A 25,804-nucleotide genomic window follows, 5' to 3' on the forward strand; every position below is an offset into this window, starting at 1 on the left:
TCCATGATCCCTAGATTGGCAAGGGGAGTCGACATTTTCATTTTGGCAAGTAAGCAGTGATCATCCGGGGCCAAAAAGCTACTGAAATAGAGATCCTTTCCTTATCAGCGGTTTCACTTTTTGCAGTTTTTGTTACATGTGGTCAAATGCAGTCTGAAAACACTAAGTAAAAAATTCCAGGAATAAACAATTCACAAGTCTTAACTCGTGCACTGTTCTGAGTAGCGGGATGAAATCTTGCGCCATCCTGCTCTGTCCCACCTGCGACATGACTCATTCTTTCGTCCAGCCTCTCCACGCTATATACTCCCCCATCTCATTAGTCACTTAGCAAGAGTCTCATTTATCAGATTGACTATCCCAGTATTGCAGTGCTTGTGTTCAAGTCACCTTCATTTTATTTAATAATGGCCCCAAAGTGTTAAGAGCAGTCATGCTGGCAATTTGGATATGCCAAAGAGAAGCCGTAAAGTGCTTCTTTTAAGTGAAAAGGTATGTATATGTAGGATAAAACATGGTATACGTAAGGATTGGTACTATCTGGTTTCAGGTATCCACCGGGGGTCTTGGAATGTATCTTCCGCAGGTAAGGGCAGAACACTATATATCATTACACAGATGCTTCAGGTTGTCCCTTGATCCTTACCTTGCCTGGTAACCATATTCACTAAGGGTGAAACTGACCATCACCTGGGCCTCCACTGTTTTGATTTCAAGGAATGCCATCGACAGAGACCACAATGAGAAGGTGCTTCCTAAACTCAGACAATGCGGCTACCCCATATAATGCTGGAGCCCTCAAACAAACCATACAAGGCTGTGTTTTTTTGGGCTTCTGACCAACTTAATCTGTTCAGATCTTCCTGATCTGGTTAACAGTCACACAGTGATCCTTTTCCAATATACGTGAGATCACGTCATGCCTCTGCCTCTGTTCAATACCTTCCAACGACCTCTCGTCCTCACTGTGGGGCCCTAGTGATCTGCCCTCACCTAATTCTCTAACTTCAAAACTCTAACTCTTGCTACCTGGGTTCAAAGCACTGTTATTAATCCCTACTTGCTAAATATGGAATATTGGTCAAAGTATTTAAAGTTTCTGTTTCAGTTTTCTTGTTTGTATAATGGAGATAATATTACCTACCTCGTGTGGTTTGTGCTACTATTAAATGAGTTGCTACATATATATATAATGTGTTTAGCATAATTCCTGGCACACAGTAGTACTCAATAAGTACTATTATCGTTACTCTTCCTATTATTTTATGAGGAATGTGGTAACCATGACTGTTCTCTATGCTTCCATCTGCTTCTCCTTTCTCCTCTTCCTTATAATGTATATTTATCAAATCCATTATGTACTTTCTTATGCACTTTACAAACATTATTTTGGTTTCTAACTTATTTTTAGTTTAAAATAACATTAAAGTAACATTATTATGTCATTACCGCTAGCAGTTAATATTTACTGAGTGTTTATTACATGCAAAGCATTATGCTAAGAGAGTTATGTGCATTCTCTTACTTAATCCTCACAGAAATCCCATAAGGTTGGTGGTATTATCATATCATTAGTATTTCTGACTGATGAGGAGATTGGGCTTAAAGACATTAAATAACTTCCCTAAGATCACACAGGAACCAAGAAGCGCAGTAAGGGTTAGAAACCTACATCTGTGTGACTCTCTTTTCCATGTTCTCAGCCGCTTCATGCAAAACACGTATAACAGGTCCTCAGCATTATTCACTGAAAGAGAAGCTGACTGCGGCGATAGTAAAAGTCCCCAAACAATTCTTTTTAGCTAATCTCCAAAGATCGTTCATGCAGGGGATCCACTATTGGAAACATCAATCTATTTGCACTTTCTGCATTCTGGGAAAAAACCGCCTACGGCCGAACACAGACATAACTAGGAACCATGGAAAGATGGCAGGTGTGAGGAGAAAATGCTGTCCACCTCACAAACCTGCACTTTTATTCACCTTATTCTTTTCCAGAGGTAGGTAATAAACACACTTGAATTTATCTTTACTTTAATGTAACTAATGAAGTCTTTATCATTTTAGTAAAAATAAATGAAAGTTTTTATTTCTGTAATATTAAATTGACTTTTTAACTTTTGAAGCGAACATGTAGAACATTTTTCTTTTATCCCTGCTTGGGGAGTCGTAATTGCATTTTAACTGGTGCTGTTTCAAGAACAATTTTAACCTTGAATTGCAAATGTGTTAGCTGGAAGTGTATATAAATCATTTCAACTTAGTTTTTATTATAAAAATATTTCAAAGTATAATTAGTTTTTAATCTGTTGGTTCGAATCAAAGGAAAGCTGAAATCTATTCATGCTATTCATGTGCAGCAAGAGCTCTTGTCCACAAGACGTGGGAGAGGACCACTGTGGCTGAGGGGGGAAATGAGAGAAAAATCAAAAGTAATATCATTATGAACCATTAAAAGGCTGACGTGACAATTAAACGATGCTGGAGTCCATTATAAACATAACGAAAAACTCCAGTGTAAGCGGTAGGAACGGAAATGTCCCACCTAAGGTCAAGGAGAGACCTTGGCTTCACTACACACCTGAAAGGTGATGGGGGGCAGGGGTAGGCACAATGTTGCTGTCCCTATTAAACAAGACAATAATGACGGAATATTAAATTCTCAATAGCTCGGAGCATCCAAGGTTTTACTTACTGCAACGTGGTTGCAAAAACAGAAACAAAACTCAAGAACAGCTCACTAACTACAGGGCCATGTCTCCCTTTGTAGCTACAGATAGTTGTTGATAAAGGTGATTACAGAAAACCTTCTACAGAAAGGAAAGGCTCTAACCCTAATTAACAAAGAAAGCTATCTGGTGTGGGTTAATAATGACGCCTTCACCCCATCATCTAAAAAAACCTTTATTCACATGCACTGCACATTCTGTAGTGCTGAAATAAAGACTTTCTGAATTAAGCGATCCATTAGTTGTTGTGGCCTTGAGATAAACATGAGAAGTACATCAGCCAGTAGCCATCTGTAACTATTCCACCAGAAATGTGGCTAACCCTACCCTAACACACTAAAATAATAACTTGGAAAAACTGGGCTAAATAAAATACAGTAAAATTAACTTCACCTGCTTCTCTTTACATTTTCATTATGGTTACTAGTAAATTTTAAATTATGATGTGGTTTTTGTTTTATTTATTTTGAACAGTCCTGCCTCAGAGCCTTGGTGATTATTTAATAACAGCGACAAAATACCCACCCAATATCTCCTAAGCACTTACTGCGGTGTCAGGCACCAATCCAGGCATTCTATACACATTCCATCATTTAATCTTTCTAATGACTTTATCAAGTAGGTATTATTATCATTCCCATTTTATAGATGAAAACCAAGGCATAGAGTAGCAGAGGAATTGAGAAATCTGGCTGAAGAATGGAGCCAAGAATGAAACCCAGACAGTTTGGCTCCAAATGGAACATGGTCTTAATTCGAAAGAGCTGCTCCACTCTTTATGAAAGAGATAACAATGGTTAAAAAAGAGTCACGCAAACAAACCTTTCCTATCTACTTCGGCTCATTGTTAGCAGGGAAAGAAAATCAAACATCCAAAAGCAAACATACTAGACATATTCAGATATTTATTACCTTTTGATGGAGTCCCCAAGAAGCCCTGAAATAAAATTTACGCTAAGGAAAATTATAGGCAGTGTCATATGTTAAACCACAGAAAGCAAACAGTCCTGGAAAGGGAAGGTTGGGATAATCTCCAATGGCCAAAGCATCATCATCTGAGAGCCACTGTTTAAGAATAAAAACATCCTAGTATACTGCATTCGGGATGGTCATGGTTCTCTGACTGATCATGACCACAGTACAGGTACCCATCTCAATGTGGTAGTCCAGCTTCTCTGACTTCCTATGCCAGGACTGAGAGTGTCACCATTTTGTTTAGTTGACAAAGTCATGGCATGATTTTTATTTTTGCCTGATATTAACAGTGGATGTTTAATAGAGCCACATAAGCTATCCTGACTGCCGGCCAACCAAGCCAACGTGATTTCATTAGCAACACTGTATTTTGACCTAGATTATCATACAAACCAGAGTCAGAGTTCACTAGCTACAGGGCTGGTTTGAACGTCCAAGTAGATGCACAAAAGAGAACAAAAGGAGAAAAAAATAAGTAGTGGCTCATATTTACTCCAGAAGGCTTCAAAGAGATCCTCATTATACAAGTCAACAGTTTGTGCTAACCATTACATTTTATGGTGAACACGCTCTCATTTTCAGTACTTATGGGCACCCGCACTATGTAAGAGAGGAGGAGTCAGAGCCCTTAGAAAAAGAGAAGGATAAAGGACTATGAAAGTTTTCCTTCTGATAGAAGCAGACATGGAATTCTGTCTACTTGGCTCTTCCGAACTGGCTGTTTGCCTTTCTGAAATGAACATGCTGTGCTAACTTCAGAAAGAATGTTGGCAGGGTCAGGGTGGGAAGGTTTGAAGCGATAATACTTGGATGGGTAATGCTTTCCTTTCCAAGGGCTAACACAGCTGTGACCTTTATGCAGCCAGCCAGCAAGGATCCAGTTTGGCCATATAAGAATGAGCTGTTTTCCTCCCTTGGGAGATGGAGAGAAATATAGGAAGCTGTGCCTGATAAAAGTAAAATCTTATTAAAGATGGTTTATAGTAAAGAAACTGGAAAGCCATTATAATTAATTTATGTCTTCCTAGTTTCTTGAAACAAAAATTAATACCTACAGAGAAGTCATATATTAAGAATCAAAGAGAAAAACTCTTCCATTATTTCTTCTCTTTGAGTGTATGGGGGTAGGAAGTGAAAGAATAAACAGATATTAACAAAGAAAGCCAAGTTATCAAATGTCAAATGCTTCTAATTGACATACACTTGACAAGACGTCCAAAACTCTGTCTTTTGTTTGGACTCACAAAATATCTGAAACTGAATGTGTTAATGGTCCTTCTTTCTCCCCATCTTAACTATCACTCTTTGCCTCTGCCCTTTACAGGGCCAAACTTGTGTTTCTCAACTACATTATCCCAAGCTTTTATATTTTTGAAGACACAAGCATTTATCTTAATTGACAAGGATTCATTTTCAAAGCCCTGACCCCCCAACCCTGAGGATGTAAATATGTGGATTGTAATTTAATTTTAAGAAAACAATGTTGTCTTCACCATTAGGAAGACAACTTGTTTCATATTTCATTATCCCCTTAAGTCTGGCAGATCCTGTTCAGAAACCAAATTGCTAGTCCTTCTTTTAGAAGAAAAAAAAAATCTGAAAGTAAAATGTCTGCAAGCAACAGTGAGGCCAAATAAATTGGTTTTGCCTGGCCCCACATGACCCAACTTTGTTAGTAGGATGAGATGTCTCACCTGCACCTAGCTCCGCTCAACAACCTGCTCCATTTACCCCGAGATGGGTGACGCTGATATCTCAGAAGGCCACCCAGCAACTCTGCTTAATTTATTCAGATTGGACACATGACTCAATGCCAACCAATTTGTTGGTTGGCCAGTGTCTACTTAATCTATCTTCTCCAATACTACTTGTGTTGTTAATTGATAGCGGGCCCTTGAATTGAAAAGTCAACTGGTACAAGAGTAACGATATTGGAGCACACAACCAAAAAACCAAAAAACTAAAACAGAAAACTGGGAGAGAAGGGACCAGAATTTAGTAAAAGTACAGAATCATAAAGTCATGACAGAAAATCCAAGATTCAAGAGTGCAAGTGGCCCCTGAAAGAGTCAATCATATGCCTCGCTTCCTGGTTACATTCCTGGTCCTGAAGGCTTCATCTCAGGAAGCCCTTCTCATCGTTTGAGAGGGAGATCCTCTACTTGAGCTATTTTAAGTGGGTTTGTTTCTTATATCCAGAACAGACCTGACCAGGACACCATCCAACCTTACTTTCCCTTATTTCCCCTTATCCCCTATTCTGCACTGTTAGTCCTTCTTAGGAAAATCTTTGAACTACTCCCTAGGCCAGCCAGGTTCATAATCCTGTTGCCTGTATTTTCAGTAATATTGCTAATATTATCACATGATTCTCAAACCTCTCCCTTCCCTGTCCAACAACCCTAGCCCTAGCTGTCAAACTCTGGGGAAGAATTTCTGTGAATGGTCCTGGTAGTAACCTTTTCTTTTTTATATTTTTTATATTGTATTTATATATGTTTTTTTAATTTTTATCTTTCAATTAGAGTTGTCATTCAATATTGTTTTATCGGTCTCCATATGGTCTCTTCTTTATATACCCAGTTATAGGAGTTCTGTTCAGCTAGTCTTCAAATGGTTCTTCAGGTTGACTGCTTCATAATTTAGTTGCAATTTTAATGCCATCACGGGAGGAGACGAGCACACCGTTTACCTACCCCGCCATCTTGACAGGAACTCTCTGGAAACTTCCGTTTTTATACATTATTGGTTAATAGTTCAAATTGCCTTTTTACAAATCCTACTCATTGTTCCTGGCTCTATTTTCTGGAATTATGGAGAAGTCTACTGCTACGTCAGCACATGCTACATTTTTGGCAACTAACATATCCCAGTAGAAGAGTTTTCTCCTTCCTTTTATTCCTCATGAAGTGATTTCAAGGCCCCTGGTGGCTTCTCTTCCTCTGACACTGCCCCCAACCCCACCCCATGTCCATTTCATCAATTCCTACCCACAGTTAAGTGCTCAGCCTAAATTCACCTTCCTATGAAAATCGCCCAGGGCACACTCAGAGAGAAGTAGTTCATTCAGTGTAGTGGTTATCGACATGGGTTTTGAAATGAGACAAACCCAGGTTTGATTTCTGGCTTCAACATTCATGAACCATAAATCCTTGGCATGTTATCATCCATCTTTCCATGCCACGATGTCCTTATGTGTCCAATCTTAGTGCAATACTCGCCCCACAATGTTGTTTTGCAACGAAGTTGACCATATGTAAAGTGCTTAGTAGAGTGCTTGGCACACAGAAAAAGCTCAGTCAAGGGTGTTTTTTATTTCTTCATGTATATAAATCTCTTTTCTGAACTTTGGAAAGGTTTACTGGTTCGGAGAATAATCTCTGAGATCATACAGCATGGCTTGGTAATCAACTGAGTGACCTTGGGCAAATTACTGCACTTCTGGGTCTCTCTTCTACGAAGTAAAAGCACAGATAGTAGCTACCTCATATTACTGTTGTTCATGAGGCTAAAATGTGTTAACACGTGTCAGGAGCTTAGAAGAGTTCCTGGCACAAGATATCATCATCACTGAGGAGAGCTGTTATCTCAAGATTGAATACTTACACAATACCTGATTTCATGCCTGTACTTCTCGTCAGCTAATTCATCTGTAGCCGAGAAACCATGTTTTATATTTACAATTCTTGGGTTCAAAAACACATTTATTGGAAAGAATGAAGGAATCAATGAGGAGCATAGGATCTACAAATAAAATAATCCTAACTGGTATATTCTAGCAATGTTAGATAGTGAAGTCAACACAAGACAAACACAGAAGTCCCATTTGGGGCTCCATATCTACCTGATGGTAAGAGATGGGGACAGGCTTCCGGAAGACTATCCACTCCACAATTTCGCTACACGGTGGGGTGGTCAAAGAACCAGTGTACCGGTAATAGCTGCCCAGGGATGCAGGCAGGAGGTCTCGGAGGACGAAAGGATCCAGAAAGGTCTCTTTCTCTGTTGGGGGGAAGAGGCAAAAGAAAAGCACACTGGTAAGTCATACCACACTGCAGACACCCAGGCAAAATCCTCTGCATGCTGGTGCCACATCACAAGCCTTATGTTTATTTACATCCTGAGGAGCACTAGCATTTGGTGTTGGGAAAGCCACAGCAAACAAAGCAGTGTTTCCTAGGGTGTGTTCTGAGGCACCAGTACTGCACTGTGGTTCATGAAAAACAGGTTCCATGACGAACAGCATTAGGCAACACTGCGGTCCCTCCCTCATCTCCAGGAAATGGACGGAACACTAGCATACTAAAGTCTCCGAGCGGTCCTGCAATGGGCCAGATTTTATCTAACCCGAATCCTCTACAATCATTTTTCACCACAGAACCCTTCTCTAGCTAATACTTACAAAGTAATAATCAGTAGAACAAACTCTGGACACCCATGAGAGAACCAGTGTGAAATGAAAACCATAAGTCAAGGGTAAAATACAGCTCCAAAGTTGGTTACATCCCATGATGGTTTCAACCAGTGGAAATCAAAGTGAAACCTAAACGAGGAACAACCCCGAACTTATAAAATTGTGCCTCTACTAAAAGGCTTCTTTCTTTTTACAAAAGTGGAGGGGTCTTTCCTGAAGTAGAAGATAAAACATTTAAGCTGAGATCCAACAATACTAACTCACAATAACTCTATGAGAAATTCAAGGTACAAAGAGTTAGTATCTGCCCAAGGTCACATAGCTCCTAAGTGGCAGAGCTAGGATATGAACCCAGATATGCTGACACCACAGCTTCCACGGACTGATTCAGCTAAAGCAGGAGCTGAAGTGAACTAGGCGAATACTAAAAGGTGGGGGCAAAAGAGGAAAAGAAGGGCATTTTAGGCCTTGGGAAGAACATGTGTGAAGGTCTTGAGGCAGGAAGAAATAGTGCAACAGAGACTAGGTTCTGTGTTACAATTCTCCCAATCAGTCTCAATAGATCATCCAGCTTATTTCACAAATCAGATAATGTTCTAGTCTCTACCTGGGTCTCCAGAGGTCTAGTCCTGAGTTTAAGTCTGGGGTTACTTCCTCTTCCCTTTTTAGGCCATTATAGTCCTGTTAATGGCTTGCCTCAGCTCCGTAATGGCCTCTACCCTGGGCCCCAGCACATCCCTGGGGGACTTCAGGGATCCAGGTTACTTCTGGGACACGCCTGTGTCTACAGGAGGATTCTTCTCGTCTCACACTCCCTCCCCGCTCTTCTTTTGTGCAGAACAAACAGTGCAGGTATTTGGGCAAATGTGTATCCTCAAACTCAAGTGGTCTATGTAACTGGGAATAATGCAAAAACCCCAATGGAAATTGACTATATTAGAATAGCTAAAATTTCCTTTTGATAAAGATGAGTTGAAAAAAACTTTTCATTTAGCTTTTACTATACGTCAGGCACTATTCTGAGTATTTATATGTTGCAAACATTTAAATAGTACTTACTGCTCTGAGAGCTTTTTAAAGATTAATTTATTTAATACTTAAAACGGCCCTGTGAAGTAGTTCCTATTATTACCACCAATTTACAGAGCTGGAATGCAAAACCAGGTGGTTGAGTTTAGAATCCAGGCTTTCAATATTCTTAAACCATCACTATACTCTCTCATTTCGCCACCCTATGAAGTACACACTTTTACTACTACAATTTTACATCTGTGGAAATCAAGGCACAGAGAGGTTAAATAACTAAGCCCAAGGCCGCTACTGAACAGTGAAGTGGCAGCAGTTAGTCATAAGGCTGATTCTTATGTTTTCAATTCACTTTTAAAAGGAAAAATCAAATATTAACAATAAATACAAAAGTCTTCAAATCATAGGGTCCTATAATCAAAATTTAAAAATGGTTTCCGTTGGACAAAAGGCTGGAAATAATGGAATTGTCCCTCTGCCCACTGGCACATCTGGGCTTTAATTTAAACCTGGTTCCCAGCAGCCTGATGATGGGGACGGGAGGGGAATATCCTCAAGCATGCTTGGCTGGGACTGGTTTGGCTGGAAGGAGGAAATATTTTGGTCTTTCTTTGCACTTCCTGGACTATGTAAATAGCCAACACATGCCTCAAAGCATTTGAGCATGCGTAGGGCTTGACAAATCAGAAAACTGCTATCTTCATTTCTCCCTCATGTTGTAGGTGAACTTGGCATCACACCGCAGCACGCAACCTGCCTTAGGGTCGAGGGCTCCAAACTGAATGAGGCCTGACCCAGTATTAGGGTTGCAGTTAATGCTGTAGTCAGATAGGAAGCAACAAGACAATCTTACAGGGCCTGAGGCAGCATCTGAAGCCCCCATCTGAAGCATCCACTGGAGGAAGAGGCCAAGCTTTAAAGACATTAAAAGATAAAGCAGAAACATCTGCACTACCAATCTGAGGAGACTAGATTTCGAAAGAGAACACTGCTTCAGCAGGATCAAGACTCTTAAATAAGTTCTCTAGGGGCCTTTGAATTCAGCAGGGACTCATGGAAATTGTAGTTGTGACCATTGCTACAAATGCAGAGGGTTTCTCTGTCTTTGACCAACCCAAGGTCTTCAGAGGCAGATTCTGGCTTGAATTGATTAGAAGGTGCAATCAGACAGGTGGTGTGGGGGAGCAGACTGGGTGAGGGGGACAAAGAAGGCGGCTTCACCGCTTGTGTATTTATTCCACCGCCGCCATTGCCATTGATCTTAAAGGTCTGAGACCTGGAAGCTCCTTAGATAGCTCTAGTTGAGCATTCAGAAGTGGAAGAACCCTTTCCTCAAACAAAATCTCACTCAGGAGCCAGGCAACTCCAACAGCTGAATGTGCAGCCAGGTGACTGAAGTTGATCTGAGAATCCAGGAACACTGAAAACTACCACTTTAGTTCAATTTAATTTTATGGCTAGGGAAATGGAAGGCCAAGGTGAAGTAACGGAGCCAAGGTAGAAAACTGGAGTTGAATACAGACACTTGATTGGGATTCTTTCTTCAGGGAAACCCCATAGGCTCCGGAGCAGTAAGCCTAGGAGCGGGGAAAAACCACCTAGCGCCAAAAACCGAAGTCGAACTGCTGCCCTATCCTCAGCATCTCACTTCTCCATCCCTACAGGGCTTAGTGAAGGGAGCAGATTCTCAATCTGCTGGTTCAAACCTCTACTCCTCCTGATCTCAGTTACTAAACCTTCCCAGGCTGTCGTGAAGATTAAATAAATCAGTACAAGAAAGGGATTCAGAAAGAGCTTAAAACAGTAAATATCTCATAAATAATAAATGTTACGTGAATTATTACTTATATTATTATTCCTCTAAGCTACCAAGGCCTAGCCATATACATCTTACATAACCATGTACTTCCTTTAAGTGTTTGTGCATGTGTTTTACTTTTAAAACTGGATTACTAGTGCCTTAAAAGCCCATCATGTCTGACATACTGTCCATCGACCTGAGCAGTACAGGTTACAATTTTTGTGTTTTCTTTGCCAAAGTTCTAGCATGGCTTTGAAACCAACTGACATGTAATAGCTGTGTGACATCAGGGAAAGGTCTTAACCTCTCTGAGGTGCTTCCCTTATCTGCAAAATGGGAACACTGAAAATATTTACTCCTCAAGGTTGCTGTGACAATTAAGCAAGCTAATAAATGTAATGGGCTTAGCACAGCGCCTTGTAAAACCTGATTTATCAAGGCAAGCACTTGGCGGAATGCAGGCTGGCTCATGTTGTGCTTTAAGCTAGGGATTAGCAAATATTTTCTTTAAATATTTGGGGTTTTGCAGGCCAAGAGGCAAAATTGAAGGCACTAGTATAACAAAACAAACACATTTCCACAACACAACCTTAATAATGTTATTCAAAATGCTAATAATTACTGAAGACAGTTTTTAAAATGTAGGTCTTCTATAATAAAAAGAATGGAATTCTTTTTCAGGGAAATGACATTTTACTTAATTAAGGTTCAAATCTAAGAACAATTCTTAGCTTGTAGGGGCCATTTAAAAATAAGCAGTAGAATTGATCTGGCCCTCACGCAACATTTTACCTCCCTATTTTAAGCCAAGTGTTGGGAGTTGGGGGCCAAGTGTTAGAAAGTCACCAGAAATGGGGGGGGCACACTACATGTTCAGGCACCTCCATCACAATTTCTTTTGTAAACATACATTGCAGAATTAACTCTTGAGTTGTTGTCTTTCCCCCTTGAGTCTTCTAAGTTCAAACTTCACATTGATTTTTACTGATCTTCCTGAAAATATCATTTCCTGCTCAGTTCCACAGGCAGTGTTCCACTGCCAAATGGGGTGCTCATGACGCTTAATTCTAAGTCAGAAACAATTTTAGGAATAGCAGCCCTATATTTCTAGCACTGCCCAGAAAGCCCACGTAAGCCATAAGGCGCTCAGCTGGCTGGACTCAATACTGGGAGTGCCTGAGTACTGCCACTGGGAAGAAGAAATAATGGACTTTTCAGTTGAAAACACGAACTTCTCCACTGAGAAAACCTTAATAAATGTAGATATTTTAAATTTGAGAGAAGTGCTAAGGCCAGGCCCCCTAGATCTGAATCCTAACTTGTCTACTTAAAGGTCTGACCTAAGACAAGTTATTTAACCTCTTTGAACAGTTTCCTCATCTGTAAGATGAGATTACAATAGTATTGACCTCATTAGGAGGTTGTGAGTATTAAATGAATTAACATTAGTTACAGCATAGGAGAGTGTGCGACACAGAATAAGCACATATACGTGCTTATTAAACGTATCTTACTATAAGGGCAGTTTGACACCAACCCCCATACTGATCAGAGCATTTCTGCCTCTAACTTTTATCCTAATTAGTAATTTGAATTCAAAACATTCTTATCCCAGCCACTTAACTAGTTGAGAAAAAATATTTGAAACACTCTACTTATACTACCACTTATTCCATTATACCATAATAAGTAGGTACTATGCATTACTAGATAAAAGAATTGAAAAGAAATGAATCTCATATTCCACTTGCAAGGATCTCAGTGCTGTATGCGGACAATATTATATTTTAATAATTAATTGTTCATCAAAGAAAAAGATGAGGAACAGGGATGCTAAATTCGAAGCTTTTCAAATTGCAAAAATGAATAATGTATGACTTTTATATTAAATACACACTATATTAAGTAGTCTACATTTCACCCAACTCTGTCTTTCATTTTTAAGTATTCTAAACGACAATGTGAATCATCAGTTAGGGGAGTTTTGTTTAGAAGAAGAAATACCTTATTTGAATGCAAACGGAGTATATTTGAAGATGATTAAATTTTTCTTATCAATTAGAAAATTTTGTATGAGGGCTTTCAAGTCATGGTCAGCCATTAAACCCAGCGTGGCCCAGTTATCCTCGCAGTTTCCTTGAAACATTAAATTATGTCTGACTTGATTCTGTGCAATTTCTTATTTCTGATAGCAGTGCCAGGAGGCAATCTTTAATTAAAGAAAATCTGAAAGATTCAAACATGCATAATTGGATTAAAAATGTGATCATTAAAACATTAGATGATAATTATCTGATTGATTGCATTTCTTTCCATGTGTTAATGACCTAATATTTTCAATGCTTTAGTTACATAGGAAAAGCCCTTTATAAGATATAATGAACAATCAACATATAGAAGAGAACTATGAAATAATCAAGAATTACGGAATTACATTGAACACACACATACACACCAATGAACAAAGTATTATTACACTAGAAGGTATATGGGCAGGATGTTGTGGTCTCTGGGGGAGAACACTTGTGCCCCACAGAAAACAAAACAAAACAAAACAAAAACCAACAAGCAATTTTAGGGAAGTGTATAAGATAAACTAACAAAAGAAAAAGCCCAAGTTTCTATTTTTAGCACGATGATTTAATTTCTTCGGGGTTTCCCAAAACTTTTCATAAGAAAAAGCCATTAATTTTTCCTTAAACACTTAATATCACTGAGGTAGGGCTGGCCCTCTGCTTCTTGTTAGGGAGGGTAGGGACAGTGCAAAAAACGAGGTATTAGGTTACTCTAAATGGGGGGAAGAAGATTTATGACAGTGATGCTAAAGTTAATATGCATGCAAATCACCTGGGGAACTTGTTCAAATGTAGATTATGATCCAGTTAGTCTGGGATGGGGGCCGTGATTCCGTATTTTTAATAATGCTGACCACGCTCGAGCGAGTATCCAGTTTCTACAGGGACTGTACCAAGGGGCCCCTATACCCTCTGTGGTCTCATCCACTGCTACTTTCTTACTCTTAGGTAGAGCCACACTGGCCTCTTTGTTATTCCAGATCACACTACCCCAGGGCCTTTGCACTGGCTCTTCATTCTGCCTGGAACATTTCTTCACTGCTCTCTATTCATGGCCGATTTTAGACCAAATGCCTTTCAGCTGCTAACAACCTAGTCACACTGAATGACACATTTCTCAAAGAGGTCTCCCCTGATCACTGAACACTGTTTAGAAAATGGCAATTTTAGGGCCGGCTCATTGAGAAGGAAGCATTTGATTAAAAACCTGAAGACAAAAATGAACTATGTGGCTATCTGGGGAGAACATTCCAGGCAGAGAGAAAAGCAAGTGTGGAAAGGATTCTGCCTAGTGTGTGGCCGGTGTGAAATGAGCAAGAGGGAAAGTAAAAGAAAAAGTTCAAGAGCCCAAAATAAGATAGGCTTTAGGAGAAAAAAAATCAGCTGCTAGTTAAGTCCAGGCTAGAATTTGGTGAAAAATTGTGAAGCAGCCAAACACCTGACATAGAGTCAGCAGCTCTGGGTTAAGGATGGACCAACCATGAATGGACTGTGTCATCTGGGAGGACCAATGGGTCTGACTGGCTGGTGACAGAACACAGGAGCCAGAAATGGGAGGTTAGGATGGAACGAAAGAGCCTGAGGGCCAGACCCAGGGGTTTTAGGAGCTTGGCATCTAGAAGCCATCGAGGAAGTCAGAAAGCATTCGATTATAATTAAGATGATGACAGAGACCTTCCAGAGGGAGCCAAGAAATTAATTTTTTGATCTAAATATAAGCAATGATACTTTATGTATATAATGGGATGCTCACTATCAGGCATGTCACCTCTGTCATCAATAAGAAAAATGAAATGGGAAAGACAGGGCAATGGAAACGGGGCTAGCCCATTTTTAAGCTGTAGTTATTTACAAGGCTTCACGATAAGTGAATTTAAGAAACAAGCACCAGACTGACCCAAGAACAACAGAGAACTGTGGGGGTCCAAAGAGTTTCAAAGGACACTAGTTCCATTTCATTTTACCAATGAGGAAAATGAGGTCCAGAGAAGGAAACTGGCTGAACCAAGAGTACACAATGAAGTGGAGAGTGAAACTGGGTCTCTCAATGCAGAAACACTCTCTACCAGTGGGCAGAAGATTAAATGCATACCCCTAGGCCTTCCCTGTAAGGCACAGTGCAGAGAAAATCCTAGAGGCCCATATTACGACATGAATAACAAGTATGATTACAAGGTATGAGCAAGGGTGCCTTGAGAGGGAGAGAGTCCACATGATTAATCAAATTCCTATATTCAAGGACCCAGAGAGGAGCTCCGAGGTCATGAAACGGCCACTCCACCCTGATTTAAAGACAGCTAGCTTCCCTGCATTTATTGGTTGTTTCAGTTGGCTAAATGAGGCATTTTGATTTAAGGGTTGACGTTTGAACGAAACATATGTTGACATTAGTATTTCCAAAGAGATACTATATGAAGAACAGAGTCTTGTCAATAATTAAAGGAAAAACACGACATTTAAATGATAGTCATATAGTGACAAAAAACCCAATGTTATCACTGAATAGTTTCATTCTTTGCCTCTCTCCCCTACATGGTTCTTGTGGCCATAACTGACACATTGTGTACATTCTTTTAGATTCCTTCTGATGCTCAGTCAATGACCTAATTCACAGAGGGGAAACTGAGACACACAAGAGCTAGTGATATTAACAATAATCAGGAAGTTAGTAAATGCTGGAAATAGAAACTGTCCCAGCATAGCTAGAAAGAGAATACATTTTAGAGTCCAATAATACTGGGCTGTCAAACCACTGCTCCACTGAATAAGCTGGGACAAATTAGCCAATCTTTATGAACCTCAGTTTACTCATCTTTCCCATAGGATTTTCTCACCATGCTGCTCTGAATTAAATAAGACTCTATGAATAGGACATCCTGTCAGGAACAGGTATATAGCCAGAGGTTAACAGGAGAGGCTGCTGCTTCTTCCTTTCACCCACTTTCTGGTTCCTTAGCGACTACCTTTTTTCCTGATCTCACAGGGATGTCCTTCACCAACCCCCAAGTCATCTTTGTCACCATCGTCTTCATCATTTCATTTTATTTTTGTATGGCCCAACTAAGTCAAGCAACACACATTCTATTTCAACATCCAAGCAGTGGTGGAGAGAGAACTCAGAGCTCCACAATCACCATTTGTCTACACATGGCCTCCATAATCAAGTCAACAAGTAAAACAACAACGCTGCTGGTTGTGGGAGTGCTGCCTGTGACAGGCACAAGTACATACAATAAGCCACTGACTTCTCAGGACAAACCAGTAAGGCTGGCATTATTATTACCCCATTATACAGTTGAGAAAACTGAGCCACAAAGAGCTTAAGTGATTTGGGCAGGTTGTACAACTAGTGAAAAGCAGAACTGGTCAAGTCCAGAGCCTGTGCCCTTGGCCACTATACAACAGTGCCTTCTGCTGTACCAAGGTGATACACATGCAGCAGGGTAAGAAAATCACACACTGTAGCCTTAAGTGCTTTAGCGAGCACTGCAGTAAGTAACTGGAGACATTTTAAAACTCTCTTTGCTCCTCATATCCCATTGAAAAACCAGGAAAAGGGCATTTCTCTGGGCTCCTGTAACCCTGTTCGAATGATAAAGTATTGACGAAAAAGGCTGGCCAAATGAGAACTAGCCTCAAATTCAAATCTAACCTGAAAGGAATTGTTTTTGAAGTATTTTTCTGTCTTAACATTATCGTTAACTATTAGTGATAAAAGAGAAGCCACAATACATCCCATTTCCTGGCTTTAGCTAAGAAAAGACATGGAAATGGCTAATGTCTATGGCGGTGGTTTTGACGCACTGAAATCCAGGAAACTGTGGATGTAGCCTAAGTGTGCCTGTTTCTAGAAGATTTTGAGATCAAAAGTGTTCAGATAAGCATCTGCCCTTCCTGGATCCATAACAGACATGAGTCAATTAGTCAAGACTAAGGTACTGCATATTTATAGCACACTTCAGAAAAGTTCCATGTAATTAAATGCTGGAAACATAAACTTCAAACAGAGAATTCTCTCGTGTGTTAAGATGTTCAAAATTATCACTGGGCTGTAGATAACACGACACTGGCTTTCCCATTCAAAATGGAGAGAATAATTTGATTTTCTTTCTTTCTTTAAGGTAAACTCTAAAACAGAACCGTCTTAAATTCAGTAGATATACATTTTGATTACGTGGCGATTTGGGCAAAATCAAAACTCAAGCCCATCTCTGTAAAGTCTATAATATGGGTAAGTAATGACCTCATGGGTGTTTGCATTGTCCCAACATAAGCAAACTACTGTGTGACGACAACAGCATTAGTAGAGCTGCTATAATAGCCATAGTGTAGACAAGTCAGGGTTGACAAACTATTTGTGTGAAGTGCCAGGAACAAATATTTAAGGCTTTGCTGGCCAGACAGTGTCTGTCACAACTACTCTGTCTTTGTAGTATGAAAGCAATCATAGACAATATGCAAACAAATGAGCGTGGCTGTGTTCTAATAAAACTTTATTTACAAAACAGGCAACAGGCCACACTGGGCCCACAAATCGTACTTGCTGAACTCTGGTTTAGAGCACAGTGAACACATACCTGGTACCCTTCCTTCTTAATACTTTCCTTGTCTTAAAGAATTCAGCATTAATACTCACAAGGCAGGTACTTCCATTATTCCATTTTACAAGGTGGAACCTCAGGGGCAGAGAGAGATGCAGCAATTTCTAAGGGATCACACAGCTCCCAAGTTGGAGAGCCAGAGTTCAAACACAAGACAAACTGAACTCTGAAGCATTGTCCCAGATTCCTTGCTCAGTAGTATTTCTAAGAATCGAATTTCAAAATTCCATTTCTTTAAAAGTCTTCCATAATGCAGACTTAAAAAAACAAAAACTCATTCCAAAGTTCCAACTGCTTTCATGTGAACAAATGAGATTATTTTGCAGGCAAATAACATTAGTCTTTTGACTTTCAGCACCAAGAATGGCAAGGCCAGGAAAAAAAAAAAAGATTCTTCGTGAGATTCATTTTCTCAAAGGGAGGGGAAATCCTGGCCATCATCTTACCCTCAATGCCTTGACAAGCACCTATTAGGCACTGGATGGGTGGGAGACTGAATAGACTCCATGATTGAAGGAGCTTAGAGATCACATACGCAAAACAGACAAAACTCCCTCAAAACGTATTAACTTATCTCTGCTCCATCTTCTTGCCGCTCAATTATAATGACACAAACTACTATTTTTGCCTAAGTTTATTTTTTCCAAAAGTCCCTTGTTCTAGGATTTGTCTTCTTCCAAAGTCTGTCCAAGGTATCTTTCAGAAACTTCAGCCAACAGAAAATTTATGTCAAGATCTTCCACCACAGGGATAATCACAACAGTGCTGGAGTGACCATGACAGAATATGGTCTTGTTAAGTATGTCTTCACTTGCCCCTTCAGTAGTCTGTATGATGAACCTCAATCAAGACTGAAAGATTCAGGTGGTGACCCTAGCAGAGAACAGAGCGAGAGAGGTTCTGGGACTAACAAGAGTCAGTGTGAAGTCACGAAGACCTCGGTTCAGGTCACCCAGCCACTGCCTGCTTTACTTGTCATTCTACATAATGGGGACCATGACATTTGTATCTCAGAGGATTTCTGGAGGATTCAGTGGTGCCTGTCATGCTAATTAGACCCTCACCTGGAGCAAAACCAGAGTGAACCAGCATAGTAGCAGTGAAGGACCTTTGTCCTTAGTCCTGTCCCTGACAACCTACCCCTTGATTTCTGATTTCTTTTTTCTAAATTCCAAAAGGAGGTGCTGGCTTCCCAATTCATCTCTTAATGATACAATCCCAAAACAGCCACAGGTCTTTCTCTGGTCTGTAATCAATTTGGAGAGAGCAAACAGCCTGCCAGGGCTACTTATGGTAAAAAAGTTTATAAAATAGCGCTGCCGCTCCCCTCTTCGCTTCGTTGTGAGGCCATTTGGTACTTGATGTGTCCCAGAAGAAAGCTCTGTCTGAATCTCTTACTTTGTAATGCTCAATCATTGTCTTCTTTGATTGTGCAATTGAACACATGTGCAGAAGGCGCCCAAAACACACACGTCCCATAGACAAATAATCCTAAAGTGAACCCTGGTGTGACCACGCAAAACAAAAGGGGCCCTTGCCACCCTCCCTGAGCCTGTCCCTCAGCATTTTCCCATCCTGCTCCCAAGAAGTAACCACCACCCTCTTTTTAAAAATAATCACTACTTTGCTATTCTTTTAGTTTAACCACCTACATGTGCACTACATATATAAGGTTTTCTCGTTTTTTGAACTTTAGATTGAGGAATATTCTATGTACTCTTTAGATTCTTGCTCTACTTCATGGATCTCAGAGGCACCCAGGCTATCGAGAGGCAGATTCTACTCCCTTTCAACAAGGGGAAATGTTCTATTGTATGACTACCCTATGATGTATTTATCCAGCTTCCTAATGACATGCATTTGCGGTATTTCTAGGTTTGGGCAGTTAGGAAAAGCAATGCCGCAAACATTTTTGTACACTTCTCATGGTCCTCCTACATCTGAGTTGCTCTAGGGGACATATACAGGGGTAGGGCTACTGGATCAACTTGACTAAATACTGCCAAACTGTTTCCAGCAAAATATTAGAGTACCTGGCATTCATATCCTGGCCAACATCTGACGCTGTCAAAATTTTTAATATCTGATTATCTGGTACATGTTGTGAGATTATTTTTCAGCTTTGTGAATGTATTTACAAATAGTCAAATGCACAAATCTAAGGAGATTGGGTGGTAAATTTTTATATTATACCTATGTAATCATCCTCTATATCAAGATATATAATGCTTTTATCACCAAAGAAAATTTCTTCATAGCATTTCTCATTCAATATACCCCTCCACCCCACTATTCTGACTCTTATCACCAGATCAGTTCTGCCTGTTCTTGAACTTTACATAAATGGAACCACACAGTACGTGTCCTTTTGTTTTTGTGTAAATCAAGCAGTTAATTATTTTTAATTGCTGAGTAATATTCCACAGTATGAATATACTACAACCTGTGTATCTAGGCTTCCACTGGCGGACATTTGGGCTGTTTCCATTTTGGGTCCATAATCAACAAAGCTCCCGTGTACAAGACTTTTTGGGGACATTTCTCTTGGGTATCCACCTACATGTGGAATTGCTGGCTTGGAGGGTAAGGCATATGTGTAACTTTGGCAGAAATGGCCACATGGCTTTCGGAAAGGCTGAGCCATCTGCGTATCCACAGCAGTTGTCACAGAGTTCCAGGAGCACCAGGCCCTGGGGCTGGTTTCTTTTTACAGCATGTAACTGTGGCCAGTGATGCAAGAGCGGTTGTATAAGATAAAGCCTACCCACCGCTTTCTAAGGGATTCAGATTGCTCCTGGTCCAGAGTCTCTTCCGGATTATTTTTGATTGTAGAAACCTCTCAATTATAGCAGGCGGGATATGGGAAAAAGAACAGACGAGGAGGCACCAACTCTTACCACCACATGAAAATGCTTGGCCAGGTAGTCGTTTTTCAAATTTACCACATTTCTTCCCTTTCTGCTACATGCCTCCATTGACTCGGGCTGTTCTATGACTTTGTCTGTAGATTTGGGGAGTTGATGATGAGTTTCCCAGGGCAGGAGAAAAAATGGGTGGAAAATATAGCAAAAATAAGCTTGGTGAATAAACTAGCCAGTTAGGGAAGCTACTCTGCAAAGGAACTTGTGATCTTCTCATAGTCTCAACTTTCACTGCAGAGCATTCACAACAAAAGCTTGCAAGAGCCCCTTTTTGTGACTAACAGAAGGGTGTTTTCAGGTGATAATTTATTGGTGCTTTCACTGATAGCTTTCTAAGAAGAGCCTGGGGAGGAAGGACCGGAAGAAGAGTCATCTCACTCTGACTGGTGTCTGAGGCAATTTCTAACTGTCCCCTTCACGAATCTCTCTGCTCACGAAGTGGTACATTCAGCGAAAGATGGAAGTGATGGCGAGGAGGGGAATAGGAAAGGAGGGACCAACAGTCAAAGCTCAACAACAAAACGATCACTACTAGCAAACTTCCTTTAAAAAAAATGGGTCTTTCTTAAATAATCGACATGAGCGAATGGTTAGTGTTCCAATGCCTTCTGACAGTATTCTAGAATATGTACACAAACAGCCTGGTGGGTTTTCTTTGGGTGGCTACTATGAAAAGTAATAGAAAGTAGGTAATCCAAAAACTTGAGGGGAATAAAACCCTTTTTAAGTGGCATGGGATATAGTGTACACTTCTTGGCATTGGTCAGTTGGGTAAAACTACTTATAAGAGAAGGTCGCATTTCTATACCGATTCACATACACTTTGTGCATGTAAGTTGTGGATACAAGTAAAATAGATTTTTTAAAAATTAGAATAGACTAAGTTCTTCGGAACCAATATTTTTATTCGGCGTGGCTACTTGCAAGGGCTGGTTTTTGTAGACAAAAAGCACTGTAAGTAACTGAGTCAATGCAGTGAATAGGACTCACAATTTCTTCCTAAATTTTCCTTTCCTGTGGATATTGGTGGTATAAATAAAATATCTGATTAGATACATTTTAGTGCTTTCATCTATTAGCTCAATAGATAGGCAAGACCAGAATCAGTGGCGAATCACCTCTCTCTATTCTATTTGTATTTCTTCATGGCTCTCAAGTATGTAAAAATCACAATTTACACAGGAAAATGAATGTAAGAAACAGCACTTTATTTTGCCAAGAGGTTTCTAGGTATCTCTCCTCAGCATCAGAGAAACAATGTTGCCGAGCTCAGAGTCTCAAATATGCTACATCGCTCACCACCAGATATCATCACCTATACTGGTCCTACTGGAAATCCTACGTTCCCTTCTCTGCCTAGACAATCTCTATGCACTCTTTAGGTTTTAATGGTCACTCTGTCTGAGATGCCTTCTGTAAGCCTCCGAGTCTGAATTGAATCTGCTGCTCCCCATTCTATAATGTAATTACATGCTTAATCATGTCTCTCTCAAGTCTATAAACTCAGTGAGGGCCGGTCCATGTCTGCTGTGTTCTCTATGCCTAGCTTCATGGTATACTTAGATTAGGCACTTAATAGCCATGCACAAAAGGAACAAGCACTGCTCTAAGAACCTCTGAACATTTTAAAGGTAAGAAGACCAAAACATGATCAGGAAAATGTCTTTGGAAGGGTATGAACCTGCATGCCAGCTAGGGAGGTGCACCCGAGATCTCACAGACAAACTGCTGTGAGGAGCCTCGCCAGCTGACAGCCTGTAGCTGCTCTGCCTTCAGGACAACGACAGTGTTCACGTGGACGTCACCCTGCTGGGATGCTCCCGCCAAAGAGACTACACATGGTGGGGAGCCAGGGCTGGGCCACTCCTGCCCAACATAAATCTCCTCTCATAGGCAGTTTTGACTCTGGGGTACTCCAATGGCCTGGCCGAGACTTTCTTAGCGCTGCCTTCAGCCAGTCCTCCTGTCTCAACACTTGTCCCACCTACTCCTGCTTCCTCTCCTCTTCATTCTTCACAGGCAGTCCCTCCCTGCCAAAATAAAAACTCTTCTGCACTTAAAATTCCATTTTGGGGTTTGCTTCACAGAAGACCCGAAAGACCAAATGCCAAGTGTGGCTGGCTGGTGTGACCAAATCACTCATCCCCATTTTAGCTTAAGGTACATATAAGATTCTTCCTATTAATAAAACACTCACTATATGAGAAATTAATATTCTTAGATATGACTCCCAGAGCTGATAAAATAAAAGCCAATACTGAACTGTAACAAAAATCCATATTGATTTTTTTCTCTTTACACATCTCTACCATCATTCCCAAGCCAGAGATTCTGTGAAGGGCATGATTATTTATATCCCATCAAATTAACAGGTCATTCAAAGCCCTCACAGGGACCTTCAACAGAAAATGCTTCTAGTTCCAACTTCAAAAGTTTGTGGGGTTTTTTTTTGTTTGTTTTTTTGTTTTTTGTTTTAGCTACCTCAATGTTCATTCTCTTTTGGAAAAATGACAGAAGTGATGAGGTTTATCAAAATGGAAGTCAGCAACAGCTCAAGAACAGAAGGCAAAATCATGTTTCCAAGACATCACCCTACTCCTTTGTCTTCCCAAGCAAAGCAAAACCCTAGTTAGTGGCCTTTAGTGTTTTCCACCCTTGCTATGAGCTTAGAGAACAACGAACTTCTTGACAGAGGAAGCAGAAAGAGCAGATGCACAGGCTGGAAGCGGTAACACAATGGGCAGGCTGCATGAAGAGGGAGGCAGTATTTCACCTCCCTTCTATGTCCCTGAGGGCTGGCCTGTGTCTTAATCAATGTGGCAACCCTGTGAGTGCACAGAGTAGACACGTACCATTTTTGCTGAACAAGTTGGTGAACTTCTTTTGTAGGTAATTATTTTCTTAGGTCTCCTCTGAGTTTTCCATTAGAAGATAGGGTTAAAACCACATCCCTGCCACACCCCTACCAGTGGCAAGTAAAGTATCCCTACATATTACAGCCTTTTAATGGGCAATTGTGGCTAACGGGGAAGGATAACACGATTATGCCAGCACACAGCTCATGAACCAAATGATCACTATGCAGTGAGTTTACTGAGATGTGGGGATCTGAGAGCTAAAGGAAGCTTACTGCTTACCTTTAACATATGTAATCTCCTTCAACTATCACTGTAGAAATAAGAACACACTGATCTACTCGATTTCCATAGCTGGTGGGGTGCTTCCTCTCTGGATGAGGAATAGGTACTTGTTTTGAAGATTCTACAACTCTTTCCGGTGTATTTGTTTTAAAATAGAAAGAATAGTCTGGGGGAAGGAAGATCTATCCATCATCTCCTACATTTCAAACTCCAAAATTCATAATCTTCACTATGGACTGGAATTTCAAGAAGGAATTTAATCAATAGAGTGTTCAAGGAGATCTTTTGGGAAAGGAGCTCAGAATACACAAGATGTTGTCCACAACACTAGCTTTCTTAGCATTATAGAAGCTGCCCAGAGTACAGTGCAACTTCCCTACCCTCCAAAACCCCACTATTGTGACCAACATTGAAACACAAATGTACAGACAGAATCAGTTTTGACAAAGGTGTCTTGCTCCCTAGGGGAACTGTCAAAGGACCTACGTCCTAGCTTTGTGAGAGATCTGCTTCAGAGACACAAACCAAAGTTGAGAAGAAGCAAAGGAAACTTCCTACAACGAAAACCTTTACGGTGTGCTTCCAGTCACCCTTTTTCTCTACTGTCACTAAGTGTATTATTGTTACCTGCTGCATGACTTAACAGTTATAAGAGCAGAACAATTAATCCAAAATCCCACTTGCTTCAGCTGAACACTGACAACTGGTTTTAGTTTCCCGGAGACAAAGGGAGGGAAGATGTTTGTTAAGCTCTGCAGAGTTAGCTAATGTCAAAAGACAATTCTCTCAGAAAGGTGTGAAGGCGTTTTATCACAGCCGTGGAGATGAAGGGGAGATTTATTATGGTTACTAATGCTATTTCTGTCAATGTCTTTGGAATTCTAATTAGATTATTAAAACTTTGCAAGTCATTACATTACATCTAGAATCCACCCCTCCCTGCAACAAGGGTACTTTTGAAATTAGAGGATCTTGATGTCATAGGTAATGATGTATTACCAATAATAAAGTTGCAGGAAAAATTCTCCAATAAAAACCAGTTGGGAAAGACAGAATCCATTTATCTTACTTTCTCTGCCAGTTTTATGCCTGAGGATAAGACGTCTGCTGCACAGAACAATGGCCTAGCATTTTCCATTCAAGTAGCTGATGATGCTTGCTCACATGCAGCCAAGTTTAATGACTTGTCACGGCTACTTAAATTTTTTCCCCTAAATCTGAGAGGCAAATCAAGAAATGTCTAAATTAAAAGATACTTGAAAGAAGAATATTTTTTGAAGAGATATGAGAAGAGTGGCAAGTTCAACGCACATGAATGGTACATCTTTGGGCATTTTGATTTATAACATAGGCATTCAAAGTGGAACCTGAAAAGAAATAAATTGCTTACTGTTAACCCAGATCCATTTGTAGGTAATAAATGGGCGTGCTCTTACCGATCAAATAATGGCGCTAATGCCCTTCAACATCAGTGGATGAGAAATGAGTGTCACCCTCTGTCCTCTGCAAGATAACCCCATTTCTTCAGGTAGAGATCTTAGCCCTTCACCTCCCAGCAAAAGGAAGTGTATGTGGCTTACTTACCGTGATGTACGACACCCTTCAACCCATGGATAATAGGATCCAGTGCAGAATTGTCCCTTGGACTGACCTACATGTAAAGGAAACATGATTGGTTAAATCTATTCTGGCAACAGACACAACAGTCTCAGTTTAATCTTCTAAAGAGAAGGAGGGAAAAATAGATGTTATCTAGCAAGCTGCTTAGGTCTCACATATACCATGCCTCTTGCCAAACATAGGAGATTTATGACGTAATAAAATCAAGTGAGGAAGTCTAAATCAAAAGAGAGAACTTCTCAGAATGCATGAGAACAGGCGAGCAAAATTTTAAAAGCAATGGCAAGACTTTCTTCTTGCTTTGTTTTATTAAAAGTAGACCCTGATCGGCTAAAAAAAAAAATCACTGAAAGTCATCAAAGAACAGTCCATCATTGACTGAATATTTCAAAACCTTACTGTGACTGTGTTTATTTCTCTTCCTTTTTAGAAAATGGATCTGTTCTGGGCCAGCCTACTCTTGTTCTAAGGACCCCAGTCTCTTGTGCCTTATCACATACTT

General features: G+C 40.3%; 1 protein-coding gene across 4 annotated transcripts in view; it reads right to left on the reverse strand.

The window, feature by feature from the left end:
- The window catches only part of PTPRG (protein tyrosine phosphatase receptor type G), a 631,793-nt gene that overhangs the window by 123,352 nt on the left and 482,637 nt on the right, over window positions 1–25,804 (reverse strand). For all 4 annotated transcript variants that reach the window (XM_039880554.1, XM_039880552.1, XM_039880553.1 and 1 more), the window contains exons 6-7: window positions 25,267–25,333; window positions 7,549–7,706 (exon numbers count right to left, since the gene is read on the reverse strand). In XM_039880554.1, coding sequence (XP_039736488.1) covers window positions 7,549–7,706; window positions 25,267–25,333 — 225 coding nt within the window. The remainder of the gene's footprint in view (window positions 1–7,548; window positions 7,707–25,266; window positions 25,334–25,804) is intronic.

The sequence above is a fragment of the Pteropus medius genome, unplaced genomic scaffold (genome assembly GCF_902729225.1).
Source record: "Pteropus medius unplaced genomic scaffold, Ma_sr-lr_union100, whole genome shotgun sequence".
Classification (NCBI taxonomy): domain Eukaryota; kingdom Metazoa; phylum Chordata; class Mammalia; order Chiroptera; family Pteropodidae; genus Pteropus; species Pteropus medius.